The 17698-nt window shown below is 49.7% G+C and overlaps 1 protein-coding gene across 1 annotated transcript in view; it reads left to right on the forward strand.

Moving 5' to 3' along the window:
- Window positions 1-17698, forward strand: part of WWOX (WW domain containing oxidoreductase) — a 975529-nt gene that overhangs the window by 246222 nt on the left and 711609 nt on the right. Inside the window, exon 6 of the mRNA XM_004704533.3 lies at window positions 2095-2183. Within this exon, the coding sequence (XP_004704590.1) occupies window positions 2095-2183 (89 nt within the window). The remainder of the gene's footprint in view (window positions 1-2094; window positions 2184-17698) is intronic.

Here is a 17698-nt window from a genome sequence, read left to right on the forward strand (position 1 = left end):
TTGTCAGGGGCAGTACCAGATATGGGAAACCTGATACCTAGGGCAGGGGAAGTAACTGAGTAATGGTGTGTGGACTTGAATCACCGTCCCCCAGAGCCCAGTAACCCACAGCTCGTGGATTAGTCTGCTGAACTGCTTGATGGCGTGTGACCCCTGGTTCTCCCTGGATGTATATGTTCCCATTTTGTCCTTATTGGTTGTGGCAGCTCCAAGCTTTATGTGAAAGTGCAGCGGGATGACCGAAAGACAGCTTTCCGACCCTAAGTCACAGACACAGAAGAGCACCGCGTCCCCATGGCCTTGGGATCCCTCTTCTTACTGTGTGTAGGAGGAATAGGGGTCTGTGTTTTTATCCCACGGAGCCTGCAGGTACTTTGGGGGTCCCCAAGGGGGCTTGTAACAATCTTTTTACCACCACCGCCCCATTTAAGAAAGCTCTAGTGTGTTTCTTGTGAGGTGCTGTGTGCCTGTGAGTCGCAGCCCCTGATGGAGGGGAGCAGGGCACCGAGGAGGCAGGTGAGGATGAGTCCCTGCTTGTGGCTCAAGCAGATGCCAGCAGGGAGAAGTCAAGTGCTTGTGAGACACGAGAATATCTGCGGCCATGAGCTTAGGCAGTCACTGATAGACCTGGCTTGCTGAAGAGATCTGAGCCGCCCGTAAAGATGGGTGATTATGACAGAGGGTTTGAGGCGTTGCTCCTCATCTGAGATCCAACATGAGGTGACCTCACCAAAGTACTTTCCATTGTCTCTGTAGGATGGTGGGGGAGGGGGGTGGTGGTGGTGGTGGGGGAATTGCCTAGTTTCTGTGGACTAAGGAGACCTGGTGGCATAGTGCAGGGGATGACATTTTAGGCTGCAGCCACAAGGTTAGCAGTTTGAAACCCCCCAGCTGCTGCTTGGTGGAAAGATAAAAGTGTTCTGCTCCCGTAAAGATTCAGAGCCTTGGAAATCCACGGGCTCTGGTCTACCCTGTCCTATGGGGCCGCTGTGAGTCAGAGCCGACTCTAGGGCAGTGAGTTTTGCTCTTGGTTGGCCATCTATGGACTTTCGCGCTGCCATTCTCGATGCTCCAGGGATTGCAGACTAAGCCCTTTTGCTGGCAGGTGTCTCTCTCCCTGGATCCGATTAAGGCTTTGCCTCCTCCCAAAGTCTGCATCCTTGAGCTATGATTCTGCAAGGTGCTACATTGCAGAAGGGAGCAAATACTACCTACTCCTCTGTTGTCAAGTGGAGATGAACTTGGGCATCTAAATTGGCAGGTCCTCCCTGGGGGACGGACAACAGAAAAGTGGGTGAAGGGAGATGTTGGACAGGGCAAGATACTACTAAAAAAATTTTATAAATTATCAAGGGTTCATGAAGGAGTGGGTAGCGGGGAGGGAGGGGATAAAATAAGGAGCTGATGCCAGGGGCTTAAGTGGAGAGCAAATATTTTGAGAATGATGAGGGCAATAAATGTACAAATGTGCTTTACACAATTGATATATGTATGGATTGTGATAAGAGTTGTATGAGCCCCTAATAAAATGATTAAATAAATAAATCGGCAGGTCCATGGTCACCTCTGAGGGCACAGTGGCTGATCTCAATGTCATTGCTGTTGCCCCTGACCAGTCCACCTGTCCGTCAAGTCTTACAGATTACGAAGCTAAGGTTCTCTTTGGGCTCTGTGCCAACCAAGGTCCCTGGATGAGGATTTTGTAATTCCCAGAAGTCTATTGCCTTTCATTCCTGAAACTGGCTTGGTAGAATCACACCTGCCCCAATGTGAGCTTTTCAGAGATGATAACGTGGACCCCAGAACCCTCGCAGGACCCAGGCACTGTGTGGAGGGTTGCTGCCATTTTCAGGGGACTGAGCGAGAGGAGCCCCCGGCCTGTCAGTCCAGCTGTTTGGTGAAACGGGCTTGAGTCCCACCTGCCCTTAGCAGTGAAAGCCCCCCTCTCCTACCACCAAGTGATGGATATCCTCTCCCAGCGTCCAACTGAAGCCGGGGAATTCCGCCACGTCCCAGAGCACACGGGCTGTAACTGGACACCACGAACTAAGCTCGCAGTTATTTATCATCTCTTCCCCTTCCCTCTCATTCCAGCACAAAGCCAAGGTGGAGGCAGTAACCCTGGACCTGGCTTCACTGGGCAGCGTGCAGCACTTCGCCGAAGCGTTCAAGGCCAAGAACTTGTGAGTGCTCCCGCCCAGGCGGGGTACATCATAGCTCCTCGCGGGGGGACTGTGCACTGCCGTGGTGACCCGAGTCCAACCTAGAGGCTCACTCACACAGGCTCCGTACTGGCGACTGGGTTTCCTTGACTCCGAGTCACCCTCATTATTGTGTGATGTGTCATCCATCTCCTCACAGTTTCCCTGGGCGGGGTGGGGGGACAAGGGTACTCACAAAACATCAAAAGCACCAGTAAGAGCAGCCAATAAAAGGCAGCCACAGTGCAGGGGCAGCCTGACAACAGACACTCTTTTTGCAAATAAACAAGTAAGCCCATTGTAGTCCAGTCAACTTTGACTCACAGCACCCTGACCTGCCAGGACAGATAAGAACTGCCTCTGAGGGGGGTGGGGACCACAAATCTCCATGGCACAGAAAGCCTCCTCTTTCTCCCTCGGAGCGACTGGTGAGTTTGAACTGCCAACTCTGTGATTGGCAGCCTGACACGTAACCCTGACACACTAGGGCTCCTTTCCTTTGGCAAATGCGGAGGGGAAAGTATCTGCCACAGTGGGAGAGAAGGAGACGGATTGCACTCAGGAAGCCATCCCCTAGGTAATCCAGGCCGCAGAGGGGGCTGAGACCACTCAGCAGCAAAGATTTCGCCTGGTCCCAGAACAGCCTCCGAAACATAGACACACACAAGTGAGGAACTTACTCCTTATTTTGATTTACTTCACGTTTTCGATTCCTTTCGGCCCCTTCAGTGCCTGAAGTGTGAGAGAACAGGCTCCTCAGACCCACTGTTCCTCCAGCGTGGGTGACACTTCCCCTGGAGGGAGGCACCAGGATGACGGGGGTGGGGGTGGGCAGCGACTATGAAAGCAGATACCTATACTTTATCCTATCCCCAAGATGGGCTTTAGTACCAGAGTTTGTCATTGCTGGGGAAGGGAGAGGGTGCTGAGTCTGCTTTTGTTTTTCCTGAAAAGGGATGCAGTCGGCCACGTAACTGAGAAACCCATGGCCCAGGAAAGCAATGGCTGTGGTGGTGTCGGCAGCTAGCTATATTTCAGTGATGCTAAGTTGCTTCCAAGGGTTGATTTTTACAGCTAGCTGTGAGGGCCTTCAAGCAGAGTACTCTCAAGGCACTGGTTTCTTGGCCCCCTCAGCCTCCCTTCATCCTCTGGCTCATAGACTTAAGGAGCACTGGTGGTGACTCAGTTTCTCAGTCAGCAGTTCAAAGCCACTAGCCGCTTCTTGGGAGGAAGTCAGGGCTTTCTACTCCCATAAAGAGTTATGTTCTCCAAAACCCACAGGGGCAGTTCTACCTTGTCCTGTAGGGTCACCATAAGTCAACATCAAGTGGATGGCAGTGAGTCATTTACTTCATACAGAGTCAGGGGCTCCTCTGAAGCCAGGGCCACTTCTAGACGCCAAGGAGGGAGGCATGGCCTGCAGATGCCTAGTTAATCGGGAAAGAGCCACAACCTCCATTGGCTACAAGAAGTCTTCTATTGCTAACTTCTAACTCCTCCCTCAACAGAAGGATTCATTTGGTGAATGTTCAGGAAGGAACAGTAACAATAACGCAGTCCCTGCAGTAGCAGCTCCTTTCTGGAGAGCTTGTTATGGGCACACACCACGAGCGTGTTGCTTGCCTCTCCTGAAAGCTGTCTCTTAAGGAGGCTGCTACTATTGTGTCCCTTCGACAGCCAAGGAAAAACTTCCCAAACCAAACTCACTGCCATCAAGTGCCTTCTGACCCACAGCCACCCCATAGGACAGCGTAGAACTGCCCGTGTGGGTTTTGGAGACTGTATTTCTTTATGGGAGTAGAGGAGGCTCATTTTCCTCCCAAGGAGCAGCTGGTGGATTTGAACTGTCCAACAAGTAGGCCACTCACGAATCTCTCAGTGGTGAGTGTGCCGTATTTCTATGCGGTGAATACGCACTCTTTACATTGACTTGCCGACTGTGCCCTCTGATAAGGAAGCACTTTTGTAAAAGCACTAGGAATGCTTTTGAGTGTTTTCACAGAAACGTGTAGAAGAATCGCCATACCAGCACTCAGGAAAATAGTTCCCCTGAGGGAGGGAGGGAGCGGTTGACAAAGGACCATGGGAGATGTGTGTTCTCTGTGAGAAACATTACGTACCACCTTCATTTTACAACCCGAAAGCCCGCAGCCATGAGAGGCTCAGTCACTTTACTAAAGCAGCAAACGAGGGGTCCTGGATTTGAACCCAGGCCTGTCTGAAACTCTAGCACTGATTCTTTTAGTTGTCCCCACCTTCTACTAGGCAGCTTGCAATGTGAACTTCTGTGTTGCTTTTCAATGGCTGAGTACCCCGCATGCCTGTCGAGTGTGTCATCCTTGCTGGCTGCCCTCTGCTCCACCTCTCGTGACCTTGGGCACAGCAGAATGAAGTGTTGCGGTCCAGCATCATCCTCACAGTCACTCACCACCATGGCAGCTCCTGAGCCAACACAGCCCAGCAAGGGACTCCTCTGCCCTCATTGTTGGTCCTCTGCTTCACCAAACACTATGCCCTCCAATAGTGCTTGGGCCCTCCTGATGATGGGTCCAAGGAGCTGCTAGCTACAAGGTTGGCGGTTTGATCCCACCTATCACTCCCAGGGAGGGACATGAGGTTGTCTCCTCCCATAAAGATCTACTGCCTTGGAAACTCTAAAGAGGATTTTGACTCTGCCATGTGAGGTGTCTGTGAGTTGTGGTGGACTCATTGGCAGCAGCAGGGTGGGTGCGGTGGATGATGGGTCCCAAGCAAGCCAGTTGGAGAGTGTGCCATTGTGAATCACAAGGTTTTCATTGGCCAATTTTTGGAAATAGATCACCAGACTTTTCTCCTTGGTCTGGCTTAGTCTGGGACCACTGACCACTGATGGCTGGTCTTGCTGGTATTTAAAATGCCAGTGGTACAGCTTAGAGTGATCCGGCAGCACCCAGCTCATCCCAGGAGGGTGGCTGTGTTTGAAATATATTCCATAAAACTATAAACACTCTTACTCCTTTCCTCTCTGTCTCTGACTTCCTGTCTGTCTCTTCCGGGGTTCATTTAAATCAGGATTCAAACACGGGGGGTGGGGGAGCAGATCTTTTTCTTTTTTCTTTATATCGACATGTTCCTCTCCCATGTCTTCTTTTTCTTTTTTCAGTGCAGCCTCTCTGTTGATGAGACCTGGCAGCGGGTCCTGTAGACCTTGTCAGCCTGGTCTTCTCCAAGGGCACCTGTGCGGCCTTTGAAACGCCTTGCTCGGGCTTTGGTTTGACTGTTTTCTCTTACCCTATTGATCGAGGTTTGGTTTCAAGGCATGCCGGGAACCCATGGAAGCAGACATGCTGCTCCTACTCAAGTGAACATACCCAAGTCTCAGGGTTTCTAGGGTTCAGATGTGTGCCCCCCAAACCTTGCTTAGCATTGAGCCTAACCTCTCATCCCTCAGTCCCCCATGTTTGGGTAGGTAACTCTAGAGGCATGGTCAAATCCATGGGCACTTTGGGGACAAGAACATACCTTCAGTGATGGGGTAGCTGTCTCTCAAGAGGACATCATGGTTCTCAAAGTCAGTTAGGCTTCTGAAAGTTCAGTCCGCCCTCCACCTCCCTTATTCTCCGTGCCTTCTTTCATTGATTCCTCCCACCTCCCCTCCCTCTTCTGGGTGGTCAGCCGGCTTCCAGACAGCCTGCCACAGAGTGGGGGAGGGTGGTGGTCACCCAGTGTGTCTCAGGTCAAATTATTTCGGGCATTACTGGAAAGTTCCAAATCCAGGCCTATGGTAGGTCACAGTGAGTTTTGAAGGCTATTTCTGTGTAAGCTGCATGCGTGGAGAGCAGCCAGACCTCATGCCACCTAGGGCGGCAAGGCCTCTGTCTGGGTGTGCAGACCCTGGATTCCTTCTGATGGTACAGACCAAAAAAATGGGGTGTTCTGAAACAATAGTGCGCTGTTTGTGTGGCATCTTTACACACGTGTTTCCCCCCTAGTGTTAACTGCTTACTTTTCTTTTTTTCCCCTGAAAAGTATATATTTTGATGGGCATTAGGGCAGCATCCCGCACATACTAACAGCTCTATACACAGTTTTTTTTTCTTTCTCGGAGACTATGATTTGAATGACCTATTTGCGGATAAGCTAGATGGAGGGATCCCAAACTTGGACTTTGAAGAGTGGGGGTGGGGGAGCGGGGCAGGCGCACAATATATGGCAAACGCCCTGCTTGGGTCTCAGTGTACCCGTCAGCCCTACCCTAGTGACTGAAGGTTAGCTTCAAAGCCGTGGGGACTGCGGGGAAATGGAGAAGCTCTTCGTAATCAAGCTGGCACACTCAAGGCTTAGGGCTTCAGCACGTGACCATGAATCCCTCCCTGCTTTCTCCCCTCTGTGCTTCCTGTCTCCAAAATAATTAAAAGCAATTAAGCTTTGTTTCACTTAAAAACTAACTTGGACAGGGTTTTTTTCTTTTAAAGAAAAGTTAAAATAACGGCCTCCCATCATCCTTTCTTTTTTAAACACTTGAGGAGGAAAATCTTTCCACTGAGCTATTTATTTACACTCGACTCCTAAATTACTTTTCAGAACCTGCTCATGTCGAGTTTCTTGGACTCTTTCTCCAGCCAGGGCCCTTCCAATCCTTCTTGGGGAGCAAGTCAGCCCCACATTATAAATAAACCCCCGACATGGAGGGAGGGATAACTTACCCTGAAGACCTGTGTGTAAATTACGGCTTCATCTTTTTTGGTCCCCTGCTCCCCTCTCTGTTCGGTTTCTAACAGCAGCAGCAGCAGCATGGCTCCATCCCTCTTGCTCTGCAAGGGAGGTCCATTTCTGGTCTGCCTAACGGAGGGAGGGTCATGTTGCTCTGTCTTCTGGCATGGTCTGAAAAGGAAGAGAACAAGACAGGCGAGTTTCAGCTGCAATGAAGGCTCTAAATCTCTATCTCTTCATTATGAGTTTTCTTTTTAATGGACAAAATAAAAATACAAGCAAAAACCATTCAAGTTTTCCTTTCCCCTCCCCCATACATGTTCCATACACCACCATCTTCTGAAGCATCCAATGTGCTTGGAAGCTCCAGGCAAGAACACTGCCCTCATCGGTCCAGTTTTGATTTCATGTTATCATTATTATTATTTTGATGATTCTGAAACCTCATGCTCAGGCATATAAGAATTTTAAATACATTTTTGTAAGGGATCGATAAAGTCCATCATGGGCGGCCATCTCTTGTTAAACAAGCCACCAACTCAGGGAGGCAGAGTGGTGCTTTGGTCCTCAGGCCCCGCTGTGAAAGGCCAGGGAGAACATGCTGTGAGCCCGTGCTCCTTGCTGGCCTCGTCAGTGCCCCAGCTCTGCTGCTGTGCGAAAAGGTAGCCATGGGTGGTGGTGGTGGGTGCCCTTTAGTGGACAAGTGAATTGAGAGAGGGAGTGGGCGGGGAAGGAAGGAAGGAAGGGACAGACTTGGAAACACACCCATAGACAATCCATGGAAGCAGTTCTTTTTGTTCAACTGAATTCCTGTTTGTTTATTTTTTAAAACCCTTCTTGTGAATTGAGTGAACTTGTACAGATCAACAGAATTTCCCATTCAAAAACTCATACTCATTTTGTTTCATATCACTGGTTCCAATCTACGTTTAAGGTGCCAGTTCCCTGCCACCCAGAGTTCTTATACAGGTATCCCTTGAGTAGCTTCCCCGGGTGGTGCAAATGGTTCACTCCCTCAGCTCCTGACCAAAAGGTGGGAGGTTCCAGTCCACCCAGAGGCTCCTTGGAAGAAAGACCTGGCATTCGTCTTCCAAGAAGCCAGTGGGGGCGCAGTTCAGACCACACACATGGGCTCGCCATCAGTCAGGCTCAAATCTTTGGTCACTGTTTTGGGGGGATTTGTTCATTTTGTTTGGCCCCATGGAGATGATGTGGTTGTAGACCCTGGAAAGCAAATGTGAAAGTAATCGCTCATGCAGTAGTTACTTCAGGCAAGAAATGGAACACTTCCCTGCTGAGGCTCCAGGACAGCACCTCTCTCCTGAGAGGCAGGGCTTCCCTGGTGACACGCCATGGGGCCAAGCCGGCCTGGCTTTGTTTGTTGTGAGCTGGACTGCCTGACCTCTGTGAGCAGAACCCACCCAGTGCCATTTTGACCCACCCTGAGACCGCCCGCTCAGCTCAGCCATCCGCCCAGCACACCCAGGACGTCAGGGGTAGCGTTCAGTTCCTTGCAGAGAGCTCGAGATTTATGTACGTCCGGAAAAGCACTTAAGTTTTCTCTGTTTCGGAATGAGATTTCCCAACCAGGCCCTGGGATATAACTTGGTTTTTTTGGCCAGTGCCCTCCTGACCACCCTGGATGTTGGGCAGGCTGAACTCAGCCCTCACATAATGTTGGGAAGTTGCTCCAAAACCACACTGGGATTGCATTTTAGTAACACGGGAGCTGCCCCAGCCTCCCCCCTCACTACCCCCAGTAACCGGGATTGCATTTTAGTAACACGGGAACCATCCCAGCTTCCCCGCCTTGCCCCCAGTAAACCATTCTTGCCCTCCTCAAAACTCAAGTATATATTTGAGACGAATCAGCAGCGCTTGCGCCTTGGCTGCATGTGGAAAATCCCCATGGGAGGCTGCATTTTCAGTTGGCATTCCTTCTCACCCACCCCCAGTGTTTTCAGTATTGCCAACCCTGTTCTTTTCCTCAGTCCTGTAGGAATCTCCCCCCTTTACCTCATCGCTTGGAAAACGAGAATAGAGCCCTCTCAATTAGTGGTGACCTCCCCCCGTTTGCCTTTTGAGCTAAAACGGGGGCTATGGTTCAGCCACTGGCTCCTCATCTACAAAGTGTCTGAGCTGACACTGTACAGCAAGTGACAATCGCACACAGAAAGGGGGTTCTGGTAGCTTCTGAAATACAGGCGATGGGTAAGCTGGCACATTATCCAGTCCTGGGAGATAGAGTTTAGCAGAATGCCCCAGCAGTAAGGGGCTGTAATACCTGAGTTTACCACCTCAGATCTCTCACGCCCTAGAGACAATGGGGAGGGGGTTGGGGGTGGGATGCACTTGGAATCAACTTGGGATCTTCCAAAACCCCAGCTCCTCTGATTGAATTGTCCTGGGGTGTGAGGTGGACAACAGGCTCATAAAAACTCCCAGGAGATTCTCTTGGGCATCCTGAGATTCATGGTTTGGGATCCATGAGGTGGGGCCTGGAGCATGTGAGGAGAAAGAGCCCTGGGAGAGCAGTGGGCGGAGTGCTGGGCTGCTGGGCACACAGTCAGACCGCCTCGGGACCCCACAGGGCCAGTTCTCCCTGCCCTATCGCCCAGCTGATCTGAGCAGACCTCGTGGCAGGGAGCTTTTATTTGGAGACATCAGTTGACAGAAATTTGGGTTGTTTCCATTTTTTTATTATTATAGATATTGAACAAGTGTCTGCATGTATTTTCAAATCCTTTGAAGGATCTACACACAAAGGAGTGGGATCGAAGCATGGTATGGTAACTATAGAGGAGTCCTGGTGACCTAGTGGTTACGCACTGGACTGTGAGCCACAAAATCTGCAGTTAGAAACCACCAGACGCTCTGTGGGAGAAAGAATAGGCTTTCTACTCCCATAAAGAGTTACAGTCGCTGAAACCCAGCCCTGTAGAGTGGCCGTGAGTCTCAGTTGACTTCGTGCAGTGAGTTTTCATGAGTTTATGGTAACTCTGTGTCTAACTTTTTGCGGAGCTACTAGTGGTTTTCCAGCTTGCTTTAGATTAGGTGTGGACCTGCTAATAACCCCAAGGCACTTCAAGCCCTCCTGCTGTTCCGTGGGAGGAAGAGGAAGCTGCTTGCTCCTGTGAAAGACGTGCAGACGCACAGACTTCGAAACCCTAGACAGGGACACAGTATGTCAGAATCTACTCCAAGGCAGGGGGGTTGCTGGCAGAGTATGGAGGTTCTGGTTACTCCACGTCCCTGCCAACACTGGTTATTGGCCATCTTCTTAAGATAACCATACTGGTGTGTGTGTGTGTGTGTGTGTGTGTGTGTGTGTGTGTGTGTGTGTAGGGGGGGTGCGTGTGTATGGGGCGGCGAAGGTGGTAAGAAATGCCTGGAGCTCTGCTCTCCTAAAGATTCTTGTTGTTGTTGTTGTTGTTAGGTACCATCGAGTCAATTCTGACCCATCGCAGCCCTGTGTACAACAAATGGCGACATGACCGGGTCCTGTCCCATCCTCACAATTGTTAGATTTCATCCCATCTGAAACTGTGTTAGTCCATCCTGTCCAAGGTCTTCCTCTTTACTCCACTTGACTGAGCACGATGTCCTTCTCCAGGCACTGGTTCTCTCCTAACAGCATGTCCAAAGGATGTGAGATGAGCTCTCTTCTCTAAGGAGCATCTGGCTAGACTTCTTCCAAGACAGATTTACTTGCTCTTTTGTCAGTCCTGGGTACTTGCAACATTTCCCGCCAACCCTGTAGTTCAAATGCATCCATTCTTCTTTGGTCTTCTTTTTTCAATATCTAACTTTCACACGCACCATGGCGTGGGGCAGTTGCTCCTTGGTCCTCAAGGTAATGCCCTCAGTATTTAACATGTCCGTGAGGTCTCGTGCAGCAGCTTCACGCAATACAATGTGTCTTTGTTCTCCTGACTGCTGCTTTTGTGAGCATCAATTGTGGGTCCAAGCCAGAAGAAATCCTTGACATCCTCAGGATTACAGTTTAGGAAATCCTAGGGGGCAGTTCTCTTTTGAAAGGACTTCATGGCAGACCAAAACACAGGTGGGTATGAAATGGCTGACCTTGCCTACAGTCTCCTGTAAACTACTGTTCTAAGTTCTTGGTCTGCCTTGGTTGTTTGTGTAGGCTCTTATATAGTGTGTTAGTCTGAGTAGGCTATAGAAAACAAATCCATAGAACCTCATGTGTATAAGAGAGAGCTTTATATACAGGATAGTTGAACATTAAGAAAGCATCCCAACCCAGTCCAGTCCAAGCCCATAAGTCTGATATGAATCTATATGTCCAATACCAATCTGTAAAGTCGTCTTCAGAATCAAGAAACACATGCTATGATGCTGAATACAGGATGATCACAGGCCAGTGGGTAGAAAGTCTTTGGATCCAATGGCATTGTAAGCACCTCAGCACTGGCAGGGGTCTCCATGTGGTTTCTCCAGTTTCCAGGGCATGGGGTCTATCAGTGTAGTGCCATGTGTCTTGTCAGTAGAGCGTCTCCAAGGGAGTGAGTCTTGTCAGTAGAGCATCTCCAAGGGAGTGATCAGAGAGAGAGAAGTGTCTTCCACCACCATGGAAGAAATTCCAGGCGTTCCCAGAATTCTCAGGAGAAGGCCATGCCCACACAGAGGCCTCATTGGCTATGCTCCGATTGACAGATCAGACGCCACCCCTTCACTTGTAATCCTCTCAAATGGACACCAGATTATGTAACTACCACAGGCAGAGTTCTCCATTTTTGCTCTTGTGGGTTTCAGTGTAGTCCATTGTCTGTAGGTAAAATTATTTAACCAATCTCAAGTTGTTGTCTTGTACAGCAGATTTCCCCAGGGCAGCGCATCGTTTGATCTCTTAACAGCTGCTTTCCTGAGCATTGTTTGTGGATCCATGCAAGACAAAATCTGTGACAACTCAGTCTTTTCTCCTTTTACTGTGATGCCTATGGGCCAAGTTGTGAGGGTGTTGGTTTTCGTGGCATTGAGGTCCATTGAGTTGTCATCCATACTGAAGGCTGCAGTCCTTGATCTTCAACAGCTGACAAGCTTTCAGCAAGCAAGGTTGTCGTATCCAGATTGCTTCTACCTTTTGTTGTTGCTACAGGCACCATGGCGAACATCCCTGTACCTACATCTTTATGGTTCTCCAATTTTCTTAGGACAAGTGGTTCCAAGGATAAGTTTCTGGGACAAAGCATTTGGATCTCACCCCTCCGCCCCCCAATACTGTTGCCCAGCATAAACACATAACCCTCCAGCCAAGTCCTGTGTCACTTTTTCACTTCCCTTCATCAAGCACTAAGCAAAATGGTGTTATTTTTTCACATTTTTCTGTTGAGGCCGAAAATACCCTTTTATTAAACCTTGTATTTATTGTATTATAGCCCCCTATTTGTTACAAAGCAAAGTGCTTTTCTTTATCAGCCACTGAAGTATTTTTTCTCGGCTACTTGTTCCTATCAGTTGAGCCCATTGCCAACAGGGAGAGAAGAAACCACTTCCTGGTGGGAATAGGAGGGGAAACCTTGGGTTTTCCTTCCCGGAGGGGAAGGAAGATAGAGAGAGCTAAACAGTGAGTGAGAGGGCAAAGGGAGTCAGGCTAGGACGTGGGGGTGGGCTTCTATCCAGCTCGGTCTGTTATCCCCACTCCCTGGTCTCTCTTAGCCCATGGTGCCTTGCCAGGCATATAGACAGGCATTAAGTATGTGTGGGAATAACTTATTCCTCAGTTTTCCGCAGTCATTTAGTGCAGACAGCAAATTAGCAAAGGAATGTCCTATGACAGGGAGACATTACTGTTTGAACTGGGTCTGGACCATGCAGCCGCTTCCCCCAGCTCTCCCAAAGGATAGCCTGCTGGACTGTGCGGCCCCTTCCCCCCACCTCTCAAGGCCAGAGCTGCCTCCAGCGTTCCAAGGAGCTTATCTCTCCAGGCTGGGTCTGTACAGCCCCTTCCCTCAGATTTACTCACAGACCACATCCGACTCAGACCCTGCAGCTGCACCCCCAGAAGGCCTTCCTTCCACTTATCAGCACATACGTCCTTGGCTCAAGCCCTAAATATGTCCCACTGCCTCACTGCCAGGCACGACTTCCCTGACCTAACGCTTTGGGTCTCGGAACCTGCCCCAGGGCTCAAGATGCCACCTTTTCCTCAGGGCGGTCATTCATCCAAAGTGCCCCTGGGTGGGATCCAAGTCCTGTTTTCTTCTTCAAGTCTTGTTCCCTGGGTGCTGCTGTCTCCCGTGGGTCGCTCTCCTGGCAGAAGCGTAAGATGATGAAGGTCCGAAGAGCCCCTGTTAGCCCCAGCTCTGTGTGTGTGTGAGTGTGTGTGTGTGTGTGGCGGGTGACTGATACAAAGGAAGGACCCCAAATGAGGGCCCTTAACTCCATCTGAGTGGCAGGGAAGGCTTCTCAGGTATGAGATCTTTTCTTATTTTTATAAATCATTTTATTGGGGGCTCTTGGAACTCTTTTAACAACCTATACATACATCCATTGTATCAGCACATTTGTACATATGTGCCCATCGCCATTTTCAAAGTATTTTTTCTTTCGACTTGGAGCCCTTGGTCTCAGCTCCTCTTTTTACCCTCATGACCCCTTGATAAATTATTATTTTCATGGAGCACTGTCCCCAAAAGAATTGGTCAACATCCAACCATTACAAAAGATATCATAAGATCAAGAACTAAAGGTATTGAAGGAAGAAGTTAAAGCTGCCCTGAGGCTTTAGTTAAAAACAAGACTCCAAGAATTGACAGAGTACCAGTGAAATGTTTCAACAAACTGATGAAGCACAGGAAGCACTTGCTAGTGTATGCAAGAAAACTTGGAAGACATCTATTTGCTCAACTGACTGGAAGAGAACATATGTGTGCCCATTCAAAAGAAATGCGTGGTAGATACATCATTTCATGTCAAGTTGATAAATAAGTAGAGGGGTGGAGTATAGCCTGTCAATCAGGTCACAGCCTGACTGAGCCTCCTTGTGGGTGTGGTCTTCTCATGAGGATTCTGGAAACTTCTCCTGATTCTGCCATCAGAAGAGGCAAGCCACTATCTCTCTCTGCTTCACCTTCCTGTTAACAAGACATGTGGAGCCATGCTGATGGCAGCCAGAGCCCAGGAGATGCTTCCACCACCACTGGACCCACAGGACTTTCCACCTACCGGCTTGTGACCATCCTGCATTCGGCATCATTGCATGTGCTGTGTGAGTCTGAAGAGGAATATATAGATTGGTATCGGTCATATGGGTTAATATCAGACTTATGGACTTGATCAGGACTGGGCTGGGATGTTTTCCTAATACACAATTACTCTATGCTATAAAGATCTTTCTTATACTTTAAAAAAAACTTATTATTTTCATATTTTCATGTCTTACACTATGCAATTTCTGATCTTTTTAAAATTAAAATATAATTCCCGTACTGTGAAATTCACCATCCTGAAGTGTACGATTTAGTTGCTGTAAGTATGTTACAAGCTTGTGCAATGCAGCCAGGGCCGACTACAGACACCCTGTCTGACAGGGTAGAGCTAGCCCCATGGGTTTCGGAGACTGTAACTCTGGATGGGAGCATCTTGAATTTCTCCCATGTGGTTGTGCAGTCCCCACTCTTCCCAGAATATTTTCATCATCCCAGGAAGAACCTGTACCCATGAAGCAGCCATCCAGCACCCGCCACTCATTTCTTCCTCGCTCCACGGTTCTGCCTCCTCCAGACGTTTCCTGTGGACAGGGTCATCCCAAAGGTGGCCTTCTCTGTCCGGCTCCCTACAGGTAGCAGGCTGCTGTCTGGGTTCAGCCACATCAGAGCATGGATCATGAGGCCATTCCTTTCTTTGTGGAATAACATTCCCTTGTGTAGACAAGCCACCTTGACTCATGCAGTCACCATGGAATGGGCATTATGGAGGCTGATACTTTTTGGTGTTATGCATAATGTTGCTAAGGGACTCCAACTGAATCTTGGTTTCACTCTTCTACCCGCTTGTAGGCCACAGTGGGCCAGAGGTTCTTGTGGCAGGTTATGGGGTCAGGGGAGCATCTCTGTAGCGGTTGTCATTTCTCTGAGCTCAATCCCATGACCCCTTTGAAGGAGCCCCATTGTCTGTGCCCAGTAGCCTCCCAGCTACCAAAGTACCGTGTCTCCTGGGAGAAGTCCTGAAGTCCACAGATCAGAGCCAACCAGCAGGGACATGTCAGGAGACCCTCTTTCTGGTGGGGGAAAGAGAGCATCAGCCCTTAGCGATGGTGTTCACCCAACTTGGGCTCCATCACGACAGGAAGTGTTTTTGTGTATTTGACTCCAGACGACCCAGGAAATAATTCTCACCCGCCAACCTCAGCTCCCATGGCCCTGGGGTTTAGCCACTTCACAGTGGACCATGGAGGGTCCCACCTCCACTGAGACATGTCATTTAATCCTCCACTCCAGGCCTCTCACTGTTCCCCTGCAAGGCCATATTTCTTTATTAGCTATTCCCAGGGCCCTGGGAGTCCCCAAGGATGTCAGAGCACATTAATTTTTATCATAACACGGAATCTCTCAGGTCTGAATGGCAGCACACAGCTGTCAGGGGCTTTCTGAACTCTATTACTGCTCCATATATCTCTAGGCAAAACCGGGGAGAGAGGCGTCCTCAGCAGGGAGATGTACAAAATGCATGAGATATGTCACCGTGTGAGTGACGGGGCCCTCCTGGAGCACCTCTTCCAGGCGGCTCTCCACCCCCATTGTCCCTGTCAGCTCACCCCCCCCCCCACCCCTGCATCAGACCTCCCTTCTGCCTTGTACCCCAGCACGGCGGGTTTTAAATCAGGCCTCTGCACACCCTAGTAATGAAATGGTCGGCTGGTACCTCTCCTCTCCTCCAAACATAGAGTTCGTCCCCAGGAATTGTCTGCGAGTGTCTACACCCATGGCATTTGTCCAAGTTCACAAAAAAGGACTTATGGTGCTTAATATTCTTTATGTCCATAAAATGCAATTTTAACTCAAAGGAATGATAATACCTCCCCAGAAAGGGGAGTTATGTGCTCATTACCTTTGTTTCCTCCACTTTTTCAATTGAATAAAGCGCTGGCGGGAGGGCATCTTTGCAGAAGTGAGGGGATCCGAGGGTGATTTTGATTGGAGCCTAGCAGACACATGCCAATAACCTCTTCTGCACAAAGCCTAGGTGGGGCCTCTCCTGGCGGGGAGGACAGAAGGGCCTTGAGGAAGAGAGCAGTTTCAGTTCTAATCTGACCTCTCTTGACGACAGACGGTGTGTGTCATTTAATCACCCAGTGCCGGCCAGTCTCATGGCCCAACCACTAAGTTTCCCAAGGCGGACAGCATGCCATGCTGTACCCGGGGTGCACGTTGGCCAGCGGCCATTTCATCTGCACACGGATCCTTTGTGCACAAAGCCCAATCAGAGTGGCAACGGCACAGCGAGGCTGATAAGTACAGAGCAGTTGGTTTCTCATACATTAAAAAAAAAAAAGAGTACATATGGTGCTTAACATGGGCCGGATGGGAGGAGTGGGGTACCCCACGTGGCTGTGTGGTGGGTGGCGTTGGCAGAGAGAGAGAATGTGTGGACCGAGAAAGGAAGGCTTTCATGGGTAGCACTTTCAGAGCCAACAACCATGAACCTGTAAGGTGGGAGCAGCAGTACAGAGCGCCTTCCACACCGCTTTCTCAGGCGAGGGTCCCGTAGTTGGGCTAAAGGTTATCATGCTCAGCTGCTACCCAAAAGGTTGGTGGTTCGAGTCTCCTCAGAGGTGCTTCTGACGAAAGTCCTGGTGATCACCTGAAAATTTTAGCTCTTAGAAACTGTGGGAAGCACAGTTCTGCCCGGACACAGACAGGCTCCCAAGAGTTGGAATGGGCTCCTTGGCCACTGGCTTCTCCCTCAGTTCATCGGACAGGGTACCCAGTGTGGCGGTGCAAGGGCACCTCCAGATTTGGTCTCTGCCCTTCCAGACGGAGCCTCTAGTCTATCATTATAGTTCATGGCTATGCTGTCTTGCCTGTTCACTAAACAAAGCCAGTCCCAACCCTCCCCACTGGCCTACGTCTTCCCTTCTGCCATTTCTGTGAAGGAATCTGCCTTTGGCAATAGACTGAACTCCACTTTGACCTTTCACAACTTCTTTTCTATCCCAACTGGGATTTGGGGGGCATGGTTCAGAGCCATGGACCCTCTGCACAGATGAGAATTTGCCACGCTTGCAAACCTGCTGTGGATGTGCATCTTCTTGTGCTCAGGGACTGGGTTTAAGGGCAGTTACCAGTATAGATGTGGGGTACCAGCCCCCACAATCCATTGGGTCCAAGGGGTGGTTGTATAGTTGAGAGGTAAATTAAAGAGTCATCAGACAAGATAAAGCATGCAAGTGCTCACCTCTGGGACCCCCATGGCTTCAGGATCCAGGTCCATGCTGAGAGAGAGAATATGTTTCCAACCAAAGCTTATGTACACTCTAGGGGTGTGCAAGCCCCCCTAATTACAGGTTACCACATATGGAACAGGAACAGCTTACATACCCAGAGGGGACAATCTAGGGGTTGTACACACAATAGGAAGGGGAGGCACTAGGGGCACACATGTGACGGGAAGGCAGGCACGTACATAACAAGATGGGCGGGCTCTGGAGTCAAGATGGTAGCATAACCTTGGTCGTCCCTGAGTTGGCTTGACCTTAGGTGTCTTTGGGCTCTCCTTCAGGGGAACAAGCCATTATCTTTATCAGAAGGGAGTGGACTCTACTTAGGGTGGGACAGACTGCC

This window comes from Echinops telfairi, unplaced genomic scaffold, assembly GCF_000313985.2.
Source record: "Echinops telfairi isolate 266 unplaced genomic scaffold, ASM31398v2 ScPeMD7_2291;HRSCAF=2852, whole genome shotgun sequence".
Classification (NCBI taxonomy): domain Eukaryota; kingdom Metazoa; phylum Chordata; class Mammalia; order Afrosoricida; family Tenrecidae; genus Echinops; species Echinops telfairi.